The sequence below is a fragment of the Trichosurus vulpecula genome, chromosome 3, assembly GCF_011100635.1.
Source record: "Trichosurus vulpecula isolate mTriVul1 chromosome 3, mTriVul1.pri, whole genome shotgun sequence".
Classification (NCBI taxonomy): Eukaryota; Metazoa; Chordata; class Mammalia; order Diprotodontia; family Phalangeridae; genus Trichosurus; species Trichosurus vulpecula.
Window position 1 is genome coordinate 266,573,656 of NC_050575.1, and position 27,771 is coordinate 266,601,426.

The 27,771-nt window shown below is 38.9% G+C and overlaps 2 protein-coding genes and 1 pseudogene across 5 annotated transcripts in view; 1 reads left to right on the top strand and 2 right to left on the bottom strand.

Moving 5' to 3' along the window:
* MKKS (McKusick-Kaufman syndrome) overlaps nucleotides 1–5,860 on the bottom strand; it is a 35,719-nt gene extending 29,859 nt beyond the window's left edge. For 2 of the 4 annotated variants that reach the window (XM_036750956.1, XM_036750955.1), the window contains exon 1: nucleotides 3,601–4,127. The gene's annotated coding sequence lies outside the window, so the exon portion shown is untranslated. Of the gene's footprint in view, nucleotides 1–3,600; nucleotides 4,128–5,755 lie in introns of those variants that run through there. The other 2 variants (XM_036750954.1, XM_036750953.1) reach the window with 2 other exon arrangements.
* Nucleotides 3,634–7,883, top strand: LOC118842476 (proline-rich receptor-like protein kinase PERK2). Its single transcript, XM_036749962.1, has 3 exons — nucleotides 3,634–3,647; nucleotides 5,546–5,939; nucleotides 7,776–7,883. The coding sequence occupies exons 1-3, from the start codon at nucleotides 3,634–3,636 to the stop codon at nucleotides 7,881–7,883; spliced, it is 516 nt and encodes a 171-aa protein (XP_036605857.1).
* Nucleotides 7,884–26,563: 18,680 nt separating this feature from the next.
* On the bottom strand, nucleotides 26,564–27,023 carry LOC118845106 (annotated as a pseudogene).
* Between the last annotated feature and the right edge of the window lie 748 nt (nucleotides 27,024–27,771).

Sequence of the window (27,771 nt, forward strand, 5' to 3'; positions counted from 1 at the left end):
TTTTTCCATCTGTATTTATTATCTAGGTTCCCCCTTCTTCCAATCATTATCTATGACTGTGACCTCTAAACTGAAGCACCTCAATCTGCTATATTTGAAATGTGAAGACTACTTGGGGATTCAAGGGATAGCAAATGTAAGCAGAAAAGTTCCTAATTGGCAATGAAATTAAGTGCAATTTTACACAGTATTTATGGTCCATGAAGGCCAAAACTGTCTCTTAACTTTAAAGTATATCATGGCATTTAAAATCAACTTAGAAGACTTCTGGGTTAACCAGATAAGATGGAAGAAAACTAAACATTTTCTCTAATCCATAGGGCCTCTCAAACCTCTGGAAAATAGAAATTATGCAGACATATGGTCACAAATATGGACACATATGTGTATACGTATATATACAATACACATACATACTTTACATATACATTCAGGATGTATGTGTGTAGGTGCCATATGTGTGTATACATACCAACATATGTTTGATCTACCTGGCTACTTTTCCTATTTTGGTTCTCTTTAGTGCATTTTTATTTGGTCTCCTGGTTAAATTAATAATTCCAACAACAACCAACAAATTCTTCAAGTGACCAGGAGTAAGATCTTCAAATGTAAAGGAAAGACAATTTGACTAACACAAGACTATTCTGCACTAGGGGCAGTAGAAGTGATGCAGTAGATAGAGGGCCTAGAGTAAGGAAGCCTCCTCTTCCTGAGTTCAAATCTGGCCTCAGACACTTAACTAGCTGCGCGATCCTAGGCAAGTCACTTAACCCTGTTTACCTCTGTTTCCTCATCTGTAAAATGAACTGGAGAAGGAAATGGCAAACCACTCCAGTATTTTTGTCAAGAAAACTCCAAACGGGGTCATGAGTCAGACACAACTGGACAGCAACAAATTCTAGACCCATCAAAAAATGCAGAAAGGAATGGCATGAATTCCAAAGAGCAAATGAGCTAAAAATGCAGCTCAAGGTGGCAAATCTCGCAGTAAAATCAACTAAGATCCTCCAGCTGGCCCTTCACAGAAAATGGAAAGCAAAGCATTTTCAGGGTCTAGAGTTTATAGGATTTCTTACATCCTCTAGCTAAGCTGATGTCCAAATGCTCCCCTTTAGGATACAATACAAAACAAACTTCAAGACACTCATCTTTATTTCTGCTTTTGCTTTAATTCAATAAGGATTCTGATTGAAGATACTCTCTTGCTCTTGTACTTGAGATAATTTAATTGTGAATAGACCAATTTTTAAAATGTTAACCAAGTGATCCTTTATTTTTAATGTGATTCAAGGTTTCAATTATTTGCAATCTTGAGTTTTCTTGAATTTTATTTGTTGGCGTTCATTCTGGTCACAAATTTTTTAAATGGCAATTGAGATGGGACATTTTTTTTGTTTGTAAACCAAAAAAGGACCGAGTTATCTTTGTTTCTGTAACAACTATATTAAAACTAATTAAACTAACTTCAGCTTTGCTAATTAGTCTCCCAGCTTGCAAACACCTGAGTGTGACTGGAGATCTCCACTACTCACTCAGATCCTAGCAATCATTTCTACAAACATACTATTCTCCTTGGCAACTTTCCTCATTGTTACACAGCCACTCTCTGGGCTTTCAATAGTAGGGCTAAGCCAAGAATTAGCTCATACTGGACACAGAGAGGTGGAATTATAAATCATATTTTTAAAATGCCTATTTTTGAAAAGTTACTTTTGCAAAGGTAACATGGCAAATAAAAGGAATGCTGGATTTGGAGTCTGAGAGCTTGTTCAAGTCCCTCTGTACCAACTACCACCTGTAATTAAACAAGTCAGTCTCTCTGAGTCTTAGTTTCCTCATTTGTAAAATATGGCAGCTGAAGTGGATAACCTCTAAGATCCCTCTAATTCTAAATCTGTGATCCTTACCATTTACGGTACTGTAGAAAATCAAAGATGAGGATGTATTTACAAATTTAAAGAATAATACCAAATAATGAAAACAGCCCTTTTCTGCAAATGTACTAATCTGTTGCTAATTTTTTAAATAAATTTCCATATCTATTTCATCATTACAGCAAGTCATCTATTTTTCCCCTTTCTGAGAATCATTTAAGGGTGACTGATGTGTGCTGGAATAAATGGGGGCTGAGGGAAGGTGTATGATTATGAAACAACCCAAATTATGTACATGTAAAGAATTTGCTGGCTCTTAACTGTAAAGGAGACAGCTGAAGGTGACTTAGGAGGTAATGGTGATCTGGGAATAGATTAAGTGCCAAACACCTTGGTCAGCAACCATAAACATTTAATACGTTTGTTGATTGATTGGGCTAGTGCAGGAGTTCTTAACTTGAGGTCTGTGACTTTGGATGAGAAAAAAAATTTATTTTTATTTCAAAACAATTGATTTCTTTGAAATTTTATGTATTTTGTTTAAAACATTCTTCTTAGAAGGAGATTTTACTAAAATGCCACAGGTGGCCAGGACAGATAAAAAATTAAGAACTCCTGGTCTAGGAACCGATCTTGTGGAATGAATTCAAGCTACAGAAGATGCTGATGGACCTACTCTAATTCAATGTGGCCTAGATTAATTTCTAGTCCAGAAGTCCTCTAGGCGTTGAGGGCAGTTCGGGATCTACATTTTAGCAGGACCTGGGATTTTATCACAGCCACAGAATATTTTCATTAGTGCAGTCCTCAACCTCAGAATTAGCAACCTGTGACATAACCCTTCAAATTCACTCCAGACTGAAGTAGATTCCTACTGTCTTGGGCCTAGGTTAAATGGATTAATTATTTTTTTAGAGAAGAGGTTTGAGTGTTACCTATCACTATGGAATATTAGCTTGAGTAAAAGTGTCAATAATCAACAGAAGATACATGAGACCAAATGAGGCAGTTCCTAATTGTAATTGGCTAACGTTTAAATAATAGCTTAAGATTTACAAAGTACTTTACATGTGCTCTCTCACTTGGTCTTCCTAACTCTTATAAAGTAGGTTCCATTATCTCTATTGTACAGATTAGGAAACTGAGGCTGAGAGAAATTAAGTGACTTACTCAGATTGACATACCTAGTTGTCTAAAGCAGGATTTGACTTCTCTTCTTCCTGTCACCAATTTCAGCACTCTACTACACCAACTAGCTTGCCGTAAGGTAGCAAACAATTCTTAAACTCTTAAAGTTTTCGATATCCCAATGACGTTAGGGAAATCTAACACATGGTCCCCTTCCTACTAGACACCTTCCAAAAGTGTACCAGAGATTGACAACGTGCCTCAATTATAGCATACAATTTATTAAAAATTGGGCTTACCTTAGCCACTATCATCAAGTATGAAGGCATAATTCAAAAACTCGGCTTCCAGTGTTTTGGACAGAGAACATTATGTATAAGACTGTGGCATACTATTTTTGTTTTGAGAATTCCAAAACAACCTAAGACAGTTTATAATCTTGGAATGACAAAAAAGGAGCAATAGGAATTGCTGCTGAGACTAAAGAGAACTCCAGGTAAGTGAAGTGAGTCCCTTATCCCAGGAAGAGAATTTGGACATTTGAAGAATAAAAAATTGATAGGTACATTATCTTCTGAGTTCTTGAGCCACATACCTGGCTTAGGTGGCCCGGTCACTGAACTTCAAGATGGATAAGTCAAGGTGAGAGAATAAGAGATCTAATCCTCAGGCAAGAAACACTGCTAAAGGAAGGCAAAAAAGAAGGAAGAATCCATTTCGTATGTTACTTGTAACGTTACTTTCATGTTTTTGCTTGAGATTTATTTGGGTTTCTGAACAATTTAAGGTTAGAATCCTAGTATAAAAAACAAAGGCAGCTCTGAACATTTTTAAATTATATCTACTCATCACAAATATAAATGTAACACTGATATTTGGAGGTTTCCTTTTTGATGGGCATTTCATGTTGTCTATCAAAGTTCCCCTGAGCTGTCAGTATTCAATATTCCCACTACTGGTTATACTTTACCCAAAAGAAAAGTACCCATCACTGCTCTGGGCCTCAGTTTCTTTACCTATAAACTAAGGAGATTAAACAACTTTAAGGGGCCTTCAAGCTCTAACACCATGTGACTATGAAAACATTTGTCTGTCTTTGTAAAACGGCTCAAAGGGAGACCCACAGACATTTCTTGATATTTTGGTTAAATGCTGAGTGCATGAAATGAATGAAATGAGAGAAAAATAATAATGTAGACTTGTTTTTGTAGCTTGCATTTAGTGATGGGTCTACCAATTTCCCTTTTAAAATTCTGCAAATTCCATTTGAAAATGCAAAAAAAACACCTTTACTCAAATGTTTTCAATTGAAACTAAAATTATCAATTTTTAAATTAATGGTTCTCCTGTTTCCTTCTCCACTTCTTCCTACCTCCAATCATACCATATGATTTAGAGTCTACAACACAATTACTAACTGCAACTTTCTATGATAAAATGTGGTATCTTTTCCTGGGATCCTTAAAAACAAGACACACATCTGAAATGCAAATTCTTTTGTAGTTGGTAGGCATTGTGGGTCTTTAACTTTGTGGCCTCTGAATACATTTCTCACTGCTATAAAACCATATTAATTCAAGATGCTTAACGACCTGATTAATTTGTCCTCTTGCTTTGATTCTCCTGGTCTGGAAGCAATCTAGTTAAATGGCTTCGAAAAGTGCAAAATGGTTCAGAAAAATTAGCCACAGGAGCTGTAAAGATAGTCCTACAAGAATGATCAATTTTAAAGCAAGCAATCTCTAAGATGTTCTTCCTTGGCCACACAAAAAGTGGACTACAGGGTAAATTCCTGGAAGAGTAGGGTTGTTTCCAATAAATAGGGGTCGCTCTCCTAAAAGATTATGTCTTTAAAGAGTCAAATGTGTCTGTGTGTGTGTACAAAATGAAAATTAACATACAGAGTTCACCCTCTTATTTAAGTCGGATTTTTTTTGAGAGGCGTCTCTCTTGGAATTTTCCAAAGGACCCCCTGCAAGTCAGCTCAATAAATTTGTTGAATAAATGAAGGAACTCTAGTTACTTTCCCCTCGGTCCTTATTTTCAATGATATATCAAAATTCTTGGGACCTAAAGAAAGGAGTTCCTTGGCAAAACTGATCCGGATAATCGGAAGCAAGACAGAGGAATGTGGAGTCCAGTTCGCGTTTTGATACACAACTCAAATTTACTTGCTATGTGTCAATCTTATCTCGCACTGGAACCATTTTGATGTACAGCTTCAAGTCTGAGCATGACTCCGAATCTCAGACCGTAGGAGGCACCTCCCAAAAGGACCGGAGTTCAAGTCCTGCATCTAACACTTTCTGTGAGACCTTAGGCCGACCACTTAACCGTGTTGGAACTCGCTTTCCTCATCTATAAAATGACAGGACTGGACTAGAAGGCTGTTATTAAGAGCTAGGAGGGCCCTCTTAAACGTTTATCGCTTAACTCCTAACGCAAAGGGTTAGTACAGCACCAGCCGCAGTCAGCGTTCCAGTCTCGGCGCACCTGGACACATAGGGATCACACAGAGGTTAGTGTTTGCGCGAGACTAGGCAGGAACTTCCTGAGAGGCCAACTGCCCCACCCCCACCCCCGCCTCCCGGCATCCTTCAGGCCCCACCAGGACCCCGTCGACCTTCACCCAGAAGCCCCAAGGAGCCTGGCTTAGCCCCTGCGCAGGGAAAGCAACTCTGGCCTCTTCCCACCCGGCCCCTGGCCTCCGCCTCCCTACTCTTGTCTCTCTCTTTGTCTCCTTCTCTCACCTGCCCACCCGCAGCGCCGCCTCCGCAGGCCGCTACTCCGACACCGGCCGAAGAGAAGGAAGCCCGCCTTCCAACGTCCGCAGCAGGTGATAGGCGCCGGCCACTGAGCATGCGCCCCTTGGCGCGTGCTGGCTCCGCCCCCTTGCATTCCACTCTCCGGGTTTTACCCAGGAGCGCCTCGAAGGTTGCCTAGCTGTGCGGAGAGAATCCAGTAACCTGACCTTGGAGGTCAGGAGAATGGGAATCCATGGACTGGACTATACTGGCATGGATTCTTTGAAAACAGATTTCTTTTTAAATGGAAGAAGAGCAGCCCCAGGATGAGCAGTCCTTGATAAAACAGTTTAAGATGTCAGAACATGCCACAAGGCCTATGCCCGGGTGACCTCACACTGTTCACACTAGGCAAAGCAGTCATTGAAGTAGTATTGATTAAGAGCTTATTATTTCCTAGCTCTGTGCTAATGGTTAGGGATGTAAAGAAAGGTGAAAATAAACCCCTTACCGCTAGGATCTCACATTCTAATAGGGAAGACACTTAATACATGTATCTATCTATGGGATATCCGTACATATACATAAAGGGACGTTCATATAGCTCTCTATATATGTATAACGCGTTGATACGTACATATACTTCTCTATATACACACTGGATTTTAAGATTAAAGACTTTTGAAATCCCCTATATGTGTGTATGCATGTCTACATAATGTGTGCATATGTATACAGGTACACATGTAGACATAAATACAACACATTTGCATGTGTAACTGTGCATATGTGTACCTATGTCTACTAAGTGACCCAATGAATAGGCCTGGAGTGAATTCAAGACCTGAATTCCAATTTTACTTAGGGCAGTTTTTAGTTATGTGGCCTGCTGATATATATATACAGAGTGGATGGAAGACAATCCCAGAAGGAAAGACAGAAGCAGATGAGGAGATAGGACAAGGCATTTTGCAGAAGAAGGTGGGATTGGATTTATTGATACAGATAGATAGATACATAATATCTATATCCATATATACAGATAGACATACATGTATATGTATGTGGACAGCTAGGTATCGGCAGTGAAGACTCATCATCCTGAGTTCAAATCTGACCTCAAACACTTACTAGCTGTGCGACCTTGGGCAAGTCACTTAACCCCGTTTGCCTCAGTTTTCTGATCTGTAAAATGAGCTGGAGGACAAGTCAAACTACTCCAGTATCTCTGCCAAGTAAACCCCAAAATGGGGTCACAAAGAGTTGGAAATGACTGAACAACCAAAAACTTGTATACACACATGTGTGTGTAAAGTGACCGAGGGAATGTTCACTTTTCAGGGGGCCAAGTGGAAACTTCTTAGAAGGAAATTGCTTGCTTCGAAAGTGACCCTACTTGTAGGGCTGTTTTTTTTTTACAACTCATGCGGCTAATTTTTCTGAACCCTTTTGCACTTTTTGGAAGCCGTGTGTGTGTGTGTGTGTGTGTGTGTGTGCGCGCGCGCGCGCTTCCTTAGGATACATATGCATATATTCTCCATATATGTGCGTAAATATGTAGATACACACACACACCTCTCCTGAAAATATGTAACACACACACATATATGTATATTTGATCAAAGTTGAGAAATCTTGGCGCTCCTCCAATCCCTCGGCTTTCCGAAAACCCAGAGGAACGGAACTTGAGGTAGAAAACCCCCAGAAAACGTGGGCAAAAAGGTCTTGGAGTGTCCACTTTTACTGGGCTGGTTTCAAGCCGAGGCCATCAACTTACGGGGCTTCATGGAAAGGACCGAAAAACTTATGAAATTTGACTTCATTACACATATGTTTACCGACTATATCCTTTTTCCTACCACTTGGGCTTTATTGTAGCACTTTTTCTTCTCACCGCTGGTAAAGCTCCTATTTTAAAAAGCGTATATTCTGTGTTTTATCAGATCTTCCAAACAAACCTCTTTATTCCCTAGCAGTCTGTGTCTTAGGACATTTTAAATTCCTGCACTGGTTTTCTCACGTTCAGGGAGATGTCATTGCACCTGGGGACAAAGATACACCCCTTAATGCTGTCTCCGCCCAGATGATAATTATCGACCTTAAGCTCCAGGATGGTGGGCAGCGAACCACGTGACCAAGCTGGGGGGCGGCCCGAAGAGCGCAGGCGCTCTTGTCGCCATCTTTGTTTTGGTTTATCATGGGACCTATTGCTTTGGCTTCCATGTTTAGTATGGGCGGCAGTGGTAAAATTGAGGTCCGCCCTTTACGAGACGGTTTGGAGTCCATTTTCTTTTTGGGCAGAGCTCCCTGTAGAGCGGTGGGAGGCTTTACTTTCCGTCGCCATGTTAAGTTCAGGCAACGGCTTCAGAGGTCGCTGGTGGTCTATTGCCGGGGTCACCCGAGATCGAGGCCAAACTTAACCCACGGGACTCGCGAGCGGGGCTAAGGAGGCGGAAGCACCCGAGTCCCTAAGAGGTTCGGTTGAGAGTCAGGTGTTCTTCTAATTTGGGCTTTCACAGCCAAGTGCTAAATGAATGAGGGGGAGGGGAGAGGAAGTAAAAGCTATTTTCCCCCCTCCCCTCTCCCCCTCCCCCCCGGCCCCCCCTCCCCCCCGCCCCCAGTCAGTCTCCACCGGCTTCTTAGGTAAGAAGTTTCTGCTTCGTACCTCGCGCCTTTTTGCTGCCCCGGGGCTGTGCTCACTCCTGTGAGGGCTAAGGGTGGCCCCTGGTGGATGGGTGTGGTTAGACCTGCTAAAGGTTCCCGTTCCCCAACCCTACCTTAGCTTCTGGTGATGAGATGCCTGATCCACCAATTCAGGATCAGGAGCCGGCCGCAGGAGGCAGGCTGAAAAGGAGGGAAGGGAACACAAGCATTTATTAAGCACCTACTGTGTACTAGGGCTTGTGATAAGCACTTAAGAAATACTCTATTATCTGCTCCTAATAACATCCCTGGGAGGTAAGTGCTCCTTACTGTTGAGAAAACAGGGAGACCCGTTAAATGATTTCTCCAGGGTCTTACCGCTAGTGAGTGCCAGAGGCAGAATTTGAACTCAGATCTTCCTGACTCCAGGCCCAGGGCTTTATCTCCTGTGCGGTGGTTGTGGATGAAATTACGAGAAGGGTTGGCCCCAATTATGGAGACTTCCTTGTTCTGTAGACAAGGGTCCCCTGCCCTACAAAGACCTCTAGGTGAAGACTCTGGATGGTCATATGTTTTTAATGTCTAAGAATATCTCATTACCTTATTTACAAATGTGTTCTGATCGGGGAGCTTCTGGAAGTAGCTCTTAAGCTTTTTTTTTTTTTCGTAGCTAGGCTTTTTCATAAGGATTGTCAAAAAAAAACCTTTGCAGAAACTGCCTTTTGCCTTGCCTGGTAGTGCCTGGTAGGCGCCTAATAACTGTTTGTTGACTGACTGAATATACCAGGATGTGTGCCCATTAGCTTTGAAATTGGATTGCCCTCTCACATCTCAGATTTTAGTTTGGTTTATTGCACCCCTTACTGGCATGTCTCTTCAGCTACTCTGGCTCCCTGCTTCACACCCGTCCCTTCCCCACCCCACATTGTTTGTCTTCAGATAATTAGAGGATATTAAAGATACCATCGAGTGGGAGCCTGAGCCATTAACTCTTTGTCAAGCAATGTCTGGAAAACTCCTCTAAAGGGTGCACAAGAGTAAATTCTATTAAGATACAGCTTACCTGCAGCAAGTGTATTCCCTGCCTAAATATTTCCTGCTTAGGGAGTGCTGTAAACACAGGTTGTGTTTATATAGGTAGTCCAACAATTTTGGCAGTAATGGAGGCTAAATAATTAATTTCATTGATTTTCTTGAAAATCCTAATGTAGACCAAAAGAACGGCATTTAATCTCTAAATTATGCAGTATTTCTTAACCCTTTTTTTATATGGGCCCCGTGGCAGTCTGGTGAAGGTTTGGACCCCCTTTTCAGAATAATTTTTTAAAATGCATAAAGTAAAATATAGAGGATTATAATAGAATCCAATTATATTGAAATTTTTTCTCTTTCAAACCCGTAACCCTACCCCCCCCCTCCCAGTTAAGAACCACTGCTCTAGAGCTTACTTTCCTCATGTATAAAATTAGGGGACTGGACTAAATGACCTCTGAGAGCTATAAAAATTCTGTTCTTCTATGGAGCACATTCGCTTTGTATAAATATATGCCTATGTACAGTTCTTGGCCTATGGACTTATTGCTAATATGGCTAGAGAGGCACCATGGATTAGTCGGTAGATGTTAAATAGTTTTAATGAATGAATTTAATGAATGAATGAATAAAATTATTAAAACACTAACTGTGTGCTAAGTGTTGGAGACACAGATACAAAAGGAAAGAATGTCCTTAAGGAAGGATTTTAATGTTGTTCAGTTGTGACGCCATTTGAGGTTTTCTTGGCAAAGATACTGTAATGTTAGCCATTTCCCCCTCAAGACTTTTACAGATGAAGAAATTGAGGCAAACAGAGGTAAGTGATTCACGTAGCTAGAGTGTGCGGCCAGATTTGAATTCAGATGACTTCTTCCTGACTCCAGGCCTGGTACACCATCCACCGTTACCACCTAGATACCCTTGAACAGCAACAAAAATTAGGGGTGAACTCAGAGAGAAGGCACAAGGATTAAAGAAGACCGGATAAGGTTTCTTGCTGATGGTAGAATTTTAGCTGAGACTTGAAGGAAGCCAGGGAAGCAGGGAAACAGAGATGAGAAAAAATTGCAGGCATAGAGACAGCCAGTGAAAATACACAGAGATGGGAGATGGAGATGATGCCCTGTTTGAGAAACAGCAAGGACATTAGTGTCACAGAATGACCGAGTAATGTAAAAGGGAGTAAGATGGAAGAAAACTGGAAAGGAAGGGGCCAAGTTACAAAATACTTTGAAAGTCATTTTTATTTGATCCTGGAGGTAATAGATTGGAGCCTTTGGAGTTTTATTGGAAAAGAGGAGTGATATAGTCAGACCTGTGTTTTAGGACAGCTGAGTGGAGGATGGCTTGGCATGGAGAGAGATTTGAGGCTGGCAGAGCCATGTTGTCAGTGTCAGAGGACAGAAGGTGGCATATTCTAGAGATATTATGAATGTGGAAATCACAGTACTTGTTCACTGATAAGATAATGTGAGGAGAGAGAGAGTGAGGAGTTGAGGTGATTCGTATTGGAACTGAGAGGCTGGTGTTAGCCTTGACAGTCATAGGGAAGTTAGAAAGAAGGTATCTTTTCAGAGTAGATTGACACACCCCTTCCAGGAATAATCTCAGAGTTGTTTTGATCATGATTCCAGAACTGGAAGAGGAGTGAAGAGGATACCTGCAGGGCTGTAAGACTGTTGGCTAGCATTGAAAAGATGGATTGAAAGTAGTGTTGCTGAAATAGTGGGTCAGGAAAGACAGTTACCAATCAAGAACAGTGGGTGCTCTGGGGTAGAAGTTTTGGAGATAAAAAGGTCAAAACCACCTGGACAAAGGCTACCCTACAGAATAGGGGGTAGGTTTGTGTTACTGGCACTTATATTGTAGTCCAGCCTGTGGTCTGGGCAGCAGAGTGAAATCTCAGGGTGGGAAATGAAAAACATGCTCCAGATTTTTTTGAACTTCTCATGTGTGACCCTGGGGTGAGTCACTAATCTTTCAGTGCCCCAGCTAGCTCTAAGACCCTAAATTGCTGAATAGTTGAAGATTTCCATTGGTAGAGTTTCCTTATTGAGAGTTTAATCTTTCCAAAAAAAAAAAAAACACAAAAACTCATTTTTTTTGAGAACTAGAAATACTCAAGATATTTAAAATATACCTTATGGACAAAGATAATTGGTGTATACTTAGAATAACTAGTTTTTCAATTCACTAATAATTTAGAGTTTATTAAATTCATCAAATGAAATTAACTTGTTAGTATGTTTGTCAGTGTCTTAGTCATAACACTCAACTGTTCTCAGCATGCCAGATTTCTGTTAAGCTATCAATATATTATAATCTTAAAAAGTAATATTGACACATTTTCATGTGAATTCTTCTTTTGACAATTCTTTTGTTGAAGTCTGTGGACTTGAAGTCCTAATTCTTCTCCAATTTCACTACTCATAGTCACTAGGGGAAAAATACTGTATTTGACTTATATGTCACATCATGTTAGCACAATAGTTCATGTACAAATCTTTCCTTTTTATAATGTGGAAAGGTTAACAGCATTCTTAGGACAGATGTTCAAACTAGACTCATAAGAAAAGACTGATTCACCAAATTTCCTTCCTCTAAGCACCTTGCTTTCCTTTGGCTGGAGTTTTCCTTCTGTGGCAAACAATGATTGATCTTCTTTGGAAAGGGAATTAGCAGTATGAAACATTAGAAACTTGCCAAATGACTGAGTTTTCCATTCAGATGCCTTTCCCCACCCCACCTCCCCACCCCCTGTAGGATTTTTTTAAGCATGTGTTTAAAATGGATTCATGAGATTGTACAGTTTAGATAGCGTAAGTGGGAATTGGATGGGTGGTCCAGGTCACTGTTTGACTATTTGTGAGCCAGGAAAAATCACCAACTTCTGTTCCTCCACCCTATCCATTTTTTTATTGGGAAAATAAATATGAATATTATCATTATATATTTCATAAGGTTATTGAGAAACTCAGTGAGGAAACTTGTGCTTGAAGAAGAAAGGGAGGCACATTGAATAGAGCATTGGACCTGGAATCAGGAAGTCCTGAGTTCAAAACCAGCTGCTTCATCTCCCTGGGCAAGTCATTTCTGTTTGCCTGTTTTTAACCTTGTCTGTGAACCTGAGGTAATGACACTTACCTTCCAGCATTGTTAAGAGGATAAAATGAGATGATATTTGTAAAGTGTTTTCAAACCTTAAAGAGCTATATAAATATTGGCCATTATTATCATTGTTGGTAAACTTGTTCTACGGATATAATATGCATTACTTATGAATTTTAACACATTTAGTTATAATTTTGATTGTAGTGGCATCTTTTGGGTCCTAAGTTTGGGAGTAGTTGTAGAAACGGCCATGGGAAAAGGTATTAAATGATGTTACTTTTATGAAAACGTTCTCACCAAGAAAAGATAATTGTTTAAGTCTTGTATAACAGGGTGAAAAGATGCAGGATGTATCTTAATTTTACTATATTTAGTTTCATGTCGCTTTTTGGAATATATATATGTTTTATGTGCACCCAAAATTTCTTACTGCAAAACGAAATTATTTAGTGGCCAGAAACCCCAGAAGGCAGATATTCATGTTACGACCTGTTCATGCTTAGATTTTACCTTTGGCATTTTCATTTTTATGATTTAAATTTTTACAAGTTTAGCACATGTGGTTTTTTAATGCAAATTTCATGTGCCATCTTTTTAGTGGAATATATCTCTTTTTATGTACTTAATAATTTAAAATACTTTAAATATTGAAAACCTCCCTTATGTCTTGTTTTTTACAGCTGGAATGAAGTCATTTATATACATTAAGAAGACCACTCATTAGTCAGTAAAATATAGGCTTGTAAAGCCAAGGGTATATTAAATAAAACCTCATTCCTTTAAAATAGGAAGAGGGGATAACTTAATTTTCATGCTATTACATATACATGTTTTGAAAGTATAAACTTGAGCTATAGAAAATGAGTACCTTGTTCCTATAGTGTTTATAATTCATGCTTGCATAAATTAGAACTTGGTAATTATAAATGAAATATGAAACAACTTGCCAGTTTAATTGTGGGATAGTATTTTAGAATTTTGGTTGTTGTATATATTTGTATTCCCAGTGCAATGCTTGGCACATAGTAGATAGTTATTAAATAATTTAATAAATGAATGGAAAATAATTTATCAGATACTTACTGCATGCCAGATATTGTACTAAGTGCTACAAATAGATACAAACAATTGAAATACAGATACAGGTCCTTAAGGAGTTTACATACTAATGGGGAAGTACCATACTCTTAAAGGGTTCCCAAAATGGGGCAGCCCCAACTCAGCATCATGGTTTGGAATTAGATGGTGTTTTGGTGCCAGGCAGGAAGAGGTGTGAAAGCTCAAGTCTGAGGGTCAGGGTCAGAGGTGGCAGTTTGAGCCAGAGCTCTTCTGTGTAGGGAATTCTAGGTCTCAGTGTCTCATTCACCATGGCATTTATTAAGCACATGTTATGTACTAGGAATTGTTGAGTATTGCGGTTATAAGTTCAAGTGAATAGGACAGTCCTTGTCCTTAAGTAGCTTCTACTCTAATAGGGATAGACAACTGTACATAAGGGAGAGCTGGAGCCTGGGAAGCATGATGGCCTGGCCCTAAGCAAGAACAGTGAAAGACCACCTCTCAGATCCCAGGGTGCCAGGGAGAGAGTCTGAGTTCTTGGGGGAGGAGGGCCAAAAGTGCCTGCAGATGGTTTGGAATTGATGAGGAAATAGTGTGGTGTCCTGGTTCTGGGCATACTAAGGCTTTGAAAGCTCATATATCAGAACTAAGAATCCTAGAAAGTAGGTTTTTAAAAAGGTACCCTAAACTGAAAAAAAAATTGGAATGATTCAGTCAAACATAGTTAATACTATGCATCAGTAATGTTACAGTTGTGATTTTTTCACTTCTCTTGACATTGAGCCTAATAAGTACTAATTGATTGGTTGGTTTAAATCTTCTCGTTAATTCTCATAATAGTTCTATGATTTAAGTTGCAATGAGTATTAGAGGTACTTGTCTTTTATCCTGGGAGGCTATTGCAATGGCCTAGGAAAGAACTGATGAAATCTTGAACTGGGGTGGTAGTTGCTGTGTGAATGGAGAGAAGGAGCAGATGCAGGGAGATGGATGAGGCTTGCCCACTGATTTGATGTTTGGATGTGGAGGCAAGAGAGAATCAGTAGAGGATGACTCAAGACGCTGGGTAACTGGAAAGATACTGTAGCCTACAACCAGAAATAGAGAAGTTAGGAAGAGGGAGGTGTTTCAGAGGAAAGATACTAAGTCCTGTTTCAGATCTTGGGATAACTGTATTTAGCTGAGCCCTTTCTTGCACAAGTTGGAACCTCCGAATTGTACTCTTTAACTTTAAGTACTTTATGGCTGTAAGACCTACAAAGATGGAAATAGACCATGAGGGATTATTCCAGGCTCTGGCACTTTGGCTTCTACAATAGTGGGCATGCCCGAGAGTTTCTAAGTTGAAAAGATACTGATGTGGGAAGTGAAATGTTAAATCCATATATAGGGAAGAGTGAGTAGGCCAATTTGGCTAGAAAGTAGAGTGCCTGAAGAGGTGTGATTTTTGATCATTCTGGAAAGACGAGCTGGAGTTTAGTTGTGAAGCGTTTTAAAAGCCAAGCAATTTGTGTTTTGTCAATGGAACATTAGGAAGAAATTGAAGCTTCTTGAACTAGCAGACCTGTGCTGTGCAGAAACAAGAGAGCTTGAAAGCATAGAGGGCCAGTAGGAGGCCATCATTATAATTCTGGGTGAGAAGATAAAGGCATTAAGTCATATGGTATCTTTGTGACTAGAGAAAATGAGGGAGGATGAAGAGTTGGGACTGACTCTGCTTATGACTTTGTGTGACTGCAAAAACAATGGTGGGTCCTAAACAGAGGTACTGAAGTTAGGAGGCCTGGGATTAGGGGGAAAATAATGAGTTGTTTGGATATTTTAAATCTGAGATGCCTGTGGACTATCCAGGTAAAGATGTCCAACAGGTTCTTAGATAAGATTAGAGCTCAGGAGAAAGATGAGTACTGATATGACAATGTAGGAGTTTTCTATATAGAAAATGATCATCAGATAGAGGGAAGTAAGATAAGGGAGGGTAGGACATCCTTTCAGAGGGCAGACCATCATGTCCAACAAAGGAAACTAAGCAGGATACACAGGAAAAGAACCGAGAGAGCAGTGTCATCAAAACCTGCAGAGGGGAGAGGATCTGGTACGAAGGGCTGGTCAGCAGTGTCAAATGAGGTAGGGAAAGGAAAAGTGAATTTAATCCCAAGCATTGAACTGTCATTGTTCCGCAAAAACACTGGCATATCCCATTTAGTAATTTCTGTGACATTAACTTTAGCCAGATTCAAACGTCTAGCATTTTTTTTTAAGTCTCAGGAAAATAAATTGTTAATTTCAGTGGGGGTTCAGACCTAGTAGCACAAAAACAAAGATAAAATTATGTTTTTACTGTGCATTGTATTTTTCCACAGAATAATCTAGTAGGTCATTGACTTTTATTTTTTAAAGTTTATCTCTAATTTGTATTAGATACCATTTAACCCTGTTTTTTTTTTTCTTTCAGTTTCTCAGTTTTATTTCTTAAGAGTTTCACAGTCAGTTAATGTTTTTCTCATATTGTCATTAGGCGGATCTTTAATCCTTTTAACGTTGGTAAGCCAGATTTCAAATCACAGAAAGTGAGATCAGAAAGGTAGCTAAAGGAAAAGGTGGAAAGTTAGTTTCAGGATTTCTGATGTTGGTCTGTCTTATAGGACTACTCCTGTATGACTCCTTGGTGAAGATTACAGTCTTAGTTGGTGATGCTTGTAGAATTTTCAAAAATTGCCCATTTGAAATGGAAGCTTTGTTGAATAAACAGCTGTGGTAATAGTACTTGTTAACATTTGATGCCCCAAAGGCAACTCTCATGGGATAGACTTGCAGAATAATAAGCTTTTTTTCTCTTTCATGAAAGTAATTTTGAGGGCTTATAAAAGTGATGTTTAAAATTAAATTTTCCTCTTGTGAAGTCTGTGAAACAGGTTAGAAAAACTTCATGAAATTTTCAGTCTCAGAATTTAAGGATAATATCTATATGCTGAAAATTTTTCTTTAAAGACAAAAATTCAATTATATCACTGATTTATATTCCATTAATTTCAATGTGATAAATGCTTAGGTTCTACATGAAATATCCTTAATGTTCTGTGTATATATTTATTTTAAGTCAAAATACTCTGAACTTTGGTTACCTGAGTATTCAAATATCCAAATGGATCTGTGATCTTATGGGTTCTGGAGTTCCCTTTCAGGGTGCAAATCATATCCTCCCATGTTTCACATCCTGTGAAACTCTTATCTCTGTCCTTCCATAAGCTTGCCACAAAGAATACATACAATGATTTGGAGACCATTCTTTCTTTCTCTTGACATTGTGAGGCTACCAGTGGATTGGTCTGGTCTGGCTGTCCACTTATCCCTCATACTGTGTATGGAACCAGCTCATCATCTCTTCCCTTTGATGACATCTTTTACTTTTGTTTTTTGGAGTTCATCATTGTTTATATGTTGTATCCTACTTACTTACCACAGTAGCAGGATTGCTTTTGGGAAACTGCAAAGCTTTTCTACTTAAGTCAGGTTTCCCATGAAAGTAACAGCCCATTTTTTCTAAAATAAATTTTTATTACTATATTTTGTTTTTTGAAATAAAATTTTATAGATATTTTTACATCACCAGAATTTCTCCCCATATCCATGGTCTCTCTACTCCCAGAGAACCATTCTATTGAGAGAAATTAATATTATACTATTATATTAATTACTAATTATTAATTTGTGATCCATCCTTTTCCTCCTGTTTCTATTAAGACCCCACTCCTGAAAAGGACAGTCTCTAAGTAAGATAATCTTCTCCCAGCCCCAAAACATCTACCTAGGCAGGGACCCCTAGTTTTGTTTAACTTTTTTTTTTTACTCAGAATCCAGCCTCCAGATGGGAACATGTCTCTTTGCCCTAGATCCCCTTAGAGTTTAGGACATAGGTTGTCCTAATGAAGGAGAAAACTAGCCAGAGAGAGCCAGATGGAAATAGCTTCCCCTGCCCAGATAACTTGAGGCTGCTGAGTCTCATGATCAATTCAGGTTTTCAGCAGGAGGAGTTGAAGACTTTTAGCCCACCTCTTCCTTAAATGTTCACCAATCAAGGTTGAGTTTCACTTGGGAGTTCTCTGTCAGAAAATACACCTCTGATTTAAAGTGATCCAGAGTCTCCCTTGGTGCCTTTGGTTACCTAGGGAAATCAGTGATCATCAATTTATTGCTAATTAGCTAGCCTAATTAATAAACTATTAATTACCTGGAAACTGTGTGTATGTGTGTGTGGGGAGGTTATTTATAATTTTTTTTCAAAAGAAAAAGAAGAGGAAAAAAATCACCAAAACTGATCAGTGTATCAAAAAAAAAGTCTGAAAATATACATAATGTCTCATACCTGTAGACATACCATCTCTTCAGAGGAGTGGAATAGAGTGAGGGGTGACTTATAACTCTCCTTTGTGGGTCATGTAGTCTTTGTAATTTTGCAACATTCATTTTTCATTGTTTTATTGTTCTTTTCATTTACATTATTACTGTTACTGTGTATTTTGTTTTCTTGTCTCTGTCTACTTCACCCTTCATCAGGGCAAATAAGTCTTTCCATGCTTCTGTTTTCATCCTTTTTGTCATTTCTTACATCACAGTACTATTATATTACATTGGTGTACCAAAATTTATTTAGCCATTTCTGAGTCAGTGAATATCTACTTTCCTTCTAATTCTTTGCCACCACAAAATATGTTACAATAAATATTTTGATGTGTATGGGGGCCTTCTTATCAATGACTTCCTTGGTGTATATGGTGAGTAGTAGACTCTCCGACTCAAAGAGTATTGGCATTTTATTTTATTTGCATAACTACAAAATGCTTTCAAAATTGTACTGATCGACAATTCTGTCAAAAATGCACTAGTGGCCTGCTGCTATCTTCCCACAGCTAGTCCAGCATAGACTATTCCTATCTTCTGTCATCTGTGCCAATTTTCTCAATGTCTGTTGAAACCTCAGGGTTATTTTGTCTTGCATTTCTGTTTTTAGAGATTTGGCACATTCTTTTGTATGGCTGTTAATAGTTTACAATTCTTCTTTTGAGAACTATTTGTTCGTATCCTTGGGTTACTTACTTATTAGGGAATTAGTTTTGCACGTGTGTGTGTGTGTGTGTGTGTGTGTGAGTGAGTGAATTGTCTACATATCTTCCATACCAAATCCTTATCTGAGATACTCAATATAAGGATTTTTTCCCATTTGAATTTCTCATTATAAATTATTAATTTTCTTTTTGTAGATGTTTTTCAATTTCATGTAATCAGTATTCTCCATTTTATCCTTTGTAGTAGCCTTTAATCTTTGGTTAAGAATACTTCTTCTACCCATAGGCTTAAAAGATATATAATTTATTTCTCTTATAATTTTTGATCTTTAATATTTAGGTCCTGAATCCATTTTGAATTTATTGTGGAGTAGGGTATAATGTGTTATCCTAAGCTTAATTTCTGCCCAACTGATTTTCAGTTTTCCCAGCAGTCACTTATCAAATAGGAAGTTTTTCCTTAAGTAATTTATATATTTGGTTTATTGATCTGGGTAATTGATTTCCATTATTTCTGCTTCTCCTTTTTCTAATCTGTTCTACTTCTATCCATTTTAACCGATGCCAAATGGTTTTTATGGCTGTTGCTTTATACTATAGATTGTTCTTAAAGTGTTCTCCCTTCATTCTTGCCTTTTTTCATCATTTCCCTTGATTTCTAGAGCTTTTCTTTCTCCAAATGAATTTTATTACTTTATCAAGTTCTGTAAAGGATCCCTTTAAAGGCTTGATATAGCATTAAAATTATAAATTAACTTTGTTAGTATTGTCACGTTCATCATATTGATATTCCCCAACCATGAAGGAAGGAAGAAAAGAAATGAGCATTTATTAAGTGCTTCCTGTGTGCCAACCTCTGTGCTAAGTATTGGGAATACAAATACAAGCACACACACGCACACACACACACACAAAAAGCCAGTCCCTGCCCTCAAGAAATTTACGTTCTATTGAGACAAGACAACCATGAAAAAACCTGAAAAGTGTGGCAAAAGGGAAGGTACCTGGGGTGGGGCATAGAAGCCAGGAACAGGATCATTTGGGGAATGAAGGCCAGCCTGCTCCCCTCCATAAAATGGGGGCTTCATGAAGAACTCACCAATGGAAAAAGGGAATCGGTCTTGCAGAGGGATATTCCTGTTTGAAAAGGCCATAGGGATGTCTGGGTGTACTAGAATAAAGAAGCTGTGGGCACTGAGGGAAGTTACAGGTTGAGATAGCATAAACATTACATATTCAGCTATTTTAAGTAATTCTTTATTTCTTTAAGGAGCACTTTATAGTTGAGTCTATACAAGTAATTTGTATACTTTGGCAGATTGATCCCCAAATATTTTATGCTTTTTATAGTTATTTTCAATGTTATTTCCCTTTCCATTGTTTAGATTTTATTAATGCATAGAAATACTTTTGATTTTGTGGCTTTATTTTATAGCCTGGAACTTTATTGAAGTTATTGCCTTGATTAGTATCTTTGCTGATTCACTCAGATTTCAAAGTAAACCATGACATCGCAGCAGATAAGGAACGTTTTGTTTCCTGTTTTGTGTATCTTTATACCCTTAATTTCTTTCTTTTGTCTAATTGCTATTGCTAGCATTTCCAGAGTGATAGCAAATAATTGTGAAGAGGGTGGCCATCCTTTCTTCACTCTAATATTTATTGGTAAAGCTTCTGGTATATTTCCATTGCATATGATGTTTGCTTTTGGTTTAAGATAGATAATCTTTATGATATTAAAAAGGTCCTTTTTGGTCAGTTTTCATTTTCAAGCATAAATGAGTGCTGTACTTTGTCAAAGACATTTTCTGTGTCTATTGAGATAATCATGTGGTTTTGGATGCTTTTGTTTTTAATATTATTAATTATATTGATAGTTTTACTTATGTTGAATCATCCTTGAGTTCCCTGTGTGAAACTACCTTGGTTATTCTTGGATGAATTGCTGTAGCCTGATAGGATTTTATTTAAAATGGCTTAATTGACATTCATTAACGATGTGGTTGTTGTTCAGTCATGTCTGACTCTTTGTGACCCCATTTAGAGTTTTCTTGGCAAAGATACTGGAGTGGCTTGCCATTTCCTTTTCCAGCTCATTTTATAGATGAGTAAACTAAGGCAAGCAGATAAATGACCTGCCTGGGGTCACAAAGCTAGTGTCTGAGGCCAGATTTGAATTTAGAAAGATGAGTCTTCCTGACTTCAGGCCCAGCATTGGTATATACTTCTCCTTCTTTGTTCTTCTCCATGTCTGAAATTCTCTTTCTGATTACCTCAGTCTCATAGAATCTCTAACCTTCCTTCAAAGAATAGCTCAGATGCCATCTCCAACAGGGAGCATTTTCTGATGGCACAAATTGTTAGTCTCTTCCATCACCCCCACCCCCACCACCCCAGCAACAAAAAAGAATACTTTTTATCTCATATATATTTTATATATGCATAATAGCATGCATGTTCTTTTCTGCCAGTAGAATGAGGACATGGATTGCTTCATGTCTATCTTGGTATCCCTACAACCTTAGCATAGTACCTGGACCAGTAGGAGTTTAATAAATATTTGTGGATTGATCAATTGAATCTAATGGAAGAAAAGACAAATACCAAAATTACTGCTACAAGGGGGAATGGAAAGTAAGAGGAGAAGCCTGGGCAAAGTGTATGAGAGATTTGAATAGCAAGAGAGCACTTTTACCAGAGTATGGTAAAAAAGAGTTTTGTGGTAGAAGTGGTACCTTAGTTGAGTCTTGAAGGCAAAAGGGGGAGTTTGATTATAAGTAGAAGATACAAGACCATATATGGCATGATGAGGAAAGAAGAGTGGGTACATAGAATGGTTCAGTTCAGCTTGAAGAAACTACATGAAGAAATTATGAGAAAAAGCTCAAGGAAGCTTAATTTATATTTGGAGGAGCTTAAATGTCAGGATCAAGAATTTATAATTCATTTTATATGCCATGGAGAACCACTGAAGGTTTTTGAATATAGGAATTTTGTGAGTAGGGTAGTAAAACAGGAAGATGACTCAGGCACTGATGTGAAGAATGGATTGGTATACAAAGGTTGAATGGGAGAAAACATACATTGGAAGCGGGAAGATCATCTAGGAAGTTATTTTAAATGATCTTGGGTAGAAGAAATGAGATCTTTGTATTTCTCTTGACTAATAGCATAATATCTTGTACCTGATAGGAGTGAGGTTTATTTTAGGTACATTTTTATTAATATCATTAAATTATTTTAATGTCCTCTTGGATCTATGATCTCATTGGTGTGGATATTCATTTCTTTGGTTCAGTTTGAAATCCATTCACACATTCCATTCACACTCCTGTGAAATTCCTACTTGCCCATAACTTCTCCACAGGGCCTTGCTCTAGGTCTCTTGACCCTACTTGGGTAACAGTTGAACATATAGGCCATCCGTATGTTACCTTTTAAACTTGCTACATAATTGTCCCACCTTAATTCTTGTTCTGGGTATGATTTGACTAGATGGCCTCTGAAGTTCCTTCCAACTCTGTGATTCTGTGTTTTATGACACAGTTTTCTATACAAGAGAAATGAAGGACCATGAAAACTGTCAGGGGCAATGTATTTTTATACTGGGTAGTTTTGAGTTTGTTTTTTAAAAGAACTATAGGTTCACAGAATCACAGAATTTCAGAGTTGGAAGGAAGCTTAATGGCCACTTAGTCCGATCCAAACCCAAAAAATATCCTCACTTTAACATAATCTCCAAATGGTTCCTATATCTTCTTCCTGAAGATCACTGAGGGATTACCCACTGCCTTCTGGACCGTTCACTTCACTTCAGGATAGCTCTAATTGTTGGAAGGTTTTTCTTGACATCAAACATAAACGACCTGTTGGCAATTCAACTTCCAACCCCTCCTCCTGGTATTTCAGGCAAAAAGAACAAGATTGATTTCTCTCCTACATTACACTCATTAAACAACTTGAAGGCAATTGTCATGTATATCTGAGTCTTCTCTAGGCTAAACATGCCCTGTTCCTTCAACTAGTTTTCATGTCGTATAGATTTGAGACCCTTCACCATTATGTTTACCCTCTTCTTGACACATTTTAGTTTCTCAAAGTGCTTCCTAAACTCTGGTGCCTAGGATTAAGCACAGTATTCCAGATATCATCTGACTGGGGCAGAGTATAACAACTGCTACCAAGGGTATGTGGTAAATGTTTAACAGCTGGCTCTCTGAAAAAATGAACATATGCATGATACATGTTTACATTATTGACAGTTTCTCCACTACTTTTTAAAAGTCTAGATAATCAGCAATAACAATGCAAGCCCTGATTTTTGTAGCAGTTTGCCAATTTTTGATGTTTAAATGCTCACACTGAAAATTTTAGCAATCTGTTCTCTGATATAAAACTGGCTCTCTAGCACACCCTTGTCTACCACCTCACCCTCTCCTACTGCCTCTGCACTCCATTTGGATGGCTGAAGGCTGCCTCCTTACCTTTCTCAAAAACCATGCCTTATACCCAGTTCACTCTGGAGCTCATAGATTGCACAATAGGTCCCTGCCCTCCTAGCACAGAATGAATGTAAATACCAAACAGTAATTGTTTCTCTTTTGACGGGGAACCCTGAGGGTCTCCCCCTCCCAGCTTTTTTTTTTTTTGAGTTTTGATTAAAGTTCCATTAACTTCTTAAAGAGGGCCTATTCACTGAATGGGCATTGCCTCCTCAAAGTGAGAACCTGAAAAGACCTTGGCCTGAAAGGGCCAGAGCCTCCCAGTGCATCCTGGGCCATCTCCACTTGTCCTGGTGAAAATCAGGCCACTGGACCCAGATGGCTCTGGAAGAGAAAGTGAGGAGGAGAAAGTGCGATGACCTTGAACAGCCCTCCCTCACTCAAATGAAAGTCAATTGCAAGTCATGTCATCATTTCCCTGATATCATGGTCCTCTTTGAGAATGAAGGACAAACACAACAACAACAACAACAATCTAGAATTTATATCTTTCTTAATGCAGTCCAACTTTGTATTTCCTTTTCTGGATACCAAAAAAAAATCACAGTTGACTCATTTAGTTTGTGTTCCATTAAATTCACCTAATCATTTTCATAAAAACTGCTCTCTAACCATGCCTCCCACATGCATATTTTTTTACTTATGATAGCAGATTTTTTTAAAAACTGAGTATAAGATTTTACATGTGTCCCTACTACATTATTAGATTTAGGACAATCCTTTAGCCTGTCAAGATTTTTGTATTCTGAGTCTGTCATCCAGTGTATTACTTATCCCTCCCAGCTTTGTGGTATCCGAAAATTTGACAAGGAGGCTCTTTATTCCTTTTCGAATTCATTGATTAAAAAGGCAGGAGGCCAAGCATGGATCTCTGAGGCACCCTGCTGGAAATTTTTTATCAAGTTGACTATGAGGCTGGTACAATGAAAAGAATGCAGAATGTGGAGCCAGAGGACTTCTGGGCTGACTCTGCCATTTACTGCCTAGGTGACTGATATCATTTAACATGACCTGTCCGGGCAAGAGTTTTCTCATATTAAAAATTGACTAGCAAGGTAAGCTTCCAGCTCTAAATTTGTGATCCTAAATCTTTCAGAAGGCACTTAAGAGATAGGAAAGAAAAAACAAAAAGGTGAAAGTTGAAAAAAGTTTATCATGATCCCAAACAAGCTAAGTAGTGGTCCTTTCCCTGATGGCTTCATTACTCAGCTTCAGGAAATGCTTCATCCTAAAAGATCACTTAGACCTCATCAGTACCCTGTGCTGCTGGGGCCCCTCTGATTGGAGGGTAGAGTGTACCTCCCAGAGCTTCCACTTAAGGAGGGCACCGAGGCCAGCCATCTCTTTATTTCACACCTCACTGTACTCCTTTGAATTTCTGCATCATACTTCCATGATAGCAACCTTCCTTTTACCTCTCCACCTTTTTAGCTTACTTTTGTGTTATCTTCCTCCATTAGATTGTAAGCCTTTTTTTTTTTTTTTGTATTTGTTATCTCCAGGGCTTAGCTGAGTGCTGGGCACACAGATGCTTAATAAATCTGTTTTTTAAGCCTCTTTTGTTCTCTAGATAAAGCCCTTTTTTTGTTTTTTTCTAGTTCTCCTTAGCTTTTCTTTTTGCCAGCCTCCATCCATTCTTCAAGTTGTAGTACCAGACCACATTTTTTTTGGTGTGCATCCCTTGCTACTTGCCCTTGCTTTTATATTTTGTATATATCTTTTAGAAATCTGAGTTGATTGGTATGTTCTTTAAGCAGCCACATCAGTGTCTTCAAGACAGTTCCTTCTTTTCCTTCCCTTTGGAATTGTTTCCCTTTGTGTGGTCAGAATTTAATTCTTGAGAGTATCCCTTTCCTTCTGGGCTGACTCAGTCAGATGATTACTGTCTATCCTCCCTCCGAACCCTTTGAAATCTGTTCTTCCAGAATCCAGAGTACCAGACTATTCCTGACTTTACTTTGTTGTCATAAACTTTTAAGATAGTCATCACTTTTTCCCAAGGTTCCTATCATTCTGATCCGAGTAGCCAGTTCTTCGTTGTTGAGAATCAGAGCCACAACATTTTTCCTCATTTATTTTTCCTACCATTTGAAGGATGAAATTACCATTAGTTCAGTCCAGAAGTTATTAGCTGCTCTCCTTTTGGCAAGAGAGCTCCAGCATTTGTCTAGACAGTTGAAGTCAATGATCTCTACTTGTTACATCTCTATTCCAGATTTGACATTTTTTCCTGAGCTCCTTATATGTTTCTATTTTGTGTCCAGGTGATCTGATAACAAAATCAGTTCTTCCGCCACTGATTTTCACCCAAATGTTTTGCACCCTGCTTCTCACCTCTGGTTCCTGGATTTCCTTACACAAAGTATACTTTTTATATATAATGCTATACTTCTCCCTTATTCCACTTTCTGCCTTATGCCTATGTTTTTGAATAAGGTATGCCCATCCAGAGCTGTATTCAGGTCATAGTTCTCATCCTACCAAGTATCAATCATAATTGAATCATAATTATGAGATCAGATTTGTGTTATGACATCTTGTTCATCTTGCCTATTGCCTAAACTTTACTACAAGCTATTTTCTTGGATTTTGTCTCCTGTGAATTTCTGGGTATCTCAGTTGCTAGTCATTCTTCCTCATAATCACTCTCCATGGTATCTAAGTGGGTGAATGTATGTAGGCAGTGTTCTCCTGCCTTCTTTTTCAGTTTAAAGTAATTTGGGGGGGAAAGGGGGTTACCCATTTAATCGACATCATTTTGATAACAGCCAGATTTACACAACAGCCAGGCTCCTTTCTTATAACAGAATTCACCCTTGGGGTTGGCTTCATTTGAGTTTCTTAGTTGTTACAAACTCCCAACCTGTGTCTCACAAAGGCAGAGAGCCACAGGGAGGGAAGGCCATCGGACTGCTGGATTTTAGGCCATTTTCTTTCAGAGCTTGGGGGTGGGGGGGGGAAGGGAAGAGGTTGAATGGGGGGTTCTGTGGATAGGGGATATGTTTAAAATGAACGCAATAAAATAACCACCTACAAAGGGGAAGGGAGGGATCAGAAGTGTGCACCACTCACTAACTTTCTGTTTTAAACATGAAGAGAAATCGAAGATTGGGAATAGATTTGGGCAAGAAAAGAACACACCATCCTTTAAGGTAGATTGAAGCACTGATTTTTAAAGCAAAGAAATCAGAACTAGAACACCTTAAATTTTTAATCCTTTCTTTACAGGTTTACCTAGACCACTTTCGATTAAGAAAACTCTAGAAAGTTAGTAACTGCCACAAGTTAAAGTCAGGAGGTAGCCCATGTCAATTTCCCGAACAGTCCTGGTTGCAGGACGTTGGAAATATGCTGCTCCAGGTCTCTGCTTGCCCTAGTTCGAATCAGTCATGAAAGATTTAGTCCACGGGTTGCTTTTCCCCATGTTTCTTTGTAAACTCTTCAGTGTTCTTATAGAATTTTTATGGTCCTTAGAGTACTCTTCAGCTAGGTCAGCCTGAAGGGGGTGTTCAGGCTGGAGGTCATTCACCAGTGTAGTGAGGGACTGCATGACTTGGGTCAGTTTTGGTTGCTGGCTTCCCGTTTTTAGCACTAATTCCTAGTCAACAGAGCTGCCCTTTTTCATTGATGTTAGGGTGGTAAATCCTTATTTTAAAAGTGATCTTAGGTGGTTTGAATGGATGCTCTGCTGGGAAGTCGACTTCTGTTCTGAAGGCTCCCTTGTCATATGGAGGGTTGTCAGGAACTTGGCTCTTGCTGAGTTAATAAATTAGCTTTGTTGGCCTGGATGTTATGAAAGTTTTTCATCTCACACTTGCCGATTCCTTCCAGCTCCATCAGTCTCCTGCTGGCTGCCATCTTGGGTCTGGGGCTCAATTTAAAGTAATTTCAATTAATTTTTAGTACAGAGTCTTGCTAGATTTTGTTGTTGTTCAGTCATTCAGTTGTATCCAACTCTTCATGACCCTGTGGACTGTCCATGAGGTTTTCTTGGCAAAAATACTGTAGTGGTTTACCATTTTTTTCTCTAGTGGATTAAGGCATACAGAGGTTAAGTGATTTGCCCAGGGACACACAGCTAGTAAGCGTCTGAGGCCAGACTTGAACTCAGATCTTCCTGACTTCAAGCCCAATGCGTTGTATCTGCTGAGCCACTTAGCTGCCTCCTGGCAGATTTTATTAGGCACCCCCAATACTTGAACACGGGCTTGTCATTCCTTTATTTTAAGTTCATTGTTTCCATGACACTATCAATCCATCTCCTCCTCTGCTGTCCCCTTTTCCTTTTGCCTTCAGTCTTTCCCAGTATCAGACACTGAATAAATTATTTTTGATTGATTGATTTATAGGTGCCCCTTTACTAATCTAGGAAACCCAATATCTCTCCCCTGGCAACTGTAATATCAAAAGAAACTCAAGAACCCCTTTCTGATCTAGCCAATGATTACCACTCATCCCGTAGATCTTGTACTGCTAACTGCTAATCAGATAACCTTTCATGAAGCATGTATTCTGGCTCAACTTTCTTTGGGTATCGAGACCTACTCAGCAGCTGTGTGTATTTCCCACAGAGTAACACATACCTCTTTTCTCTAGAACCAAGCTT

Bases quoted from the DNA above. Each gene is read 5' to 3' on its own strand.
- LOC118842476 (XM_036749962.1), top strand. The intron at 5,940-7,775 runs GTTGCCTAGCTG...TCTCACGTTCAG, and splicing joins TACCCAGGAGCGCCTCGAAG to GGAGATGTCATTGCACCTGG.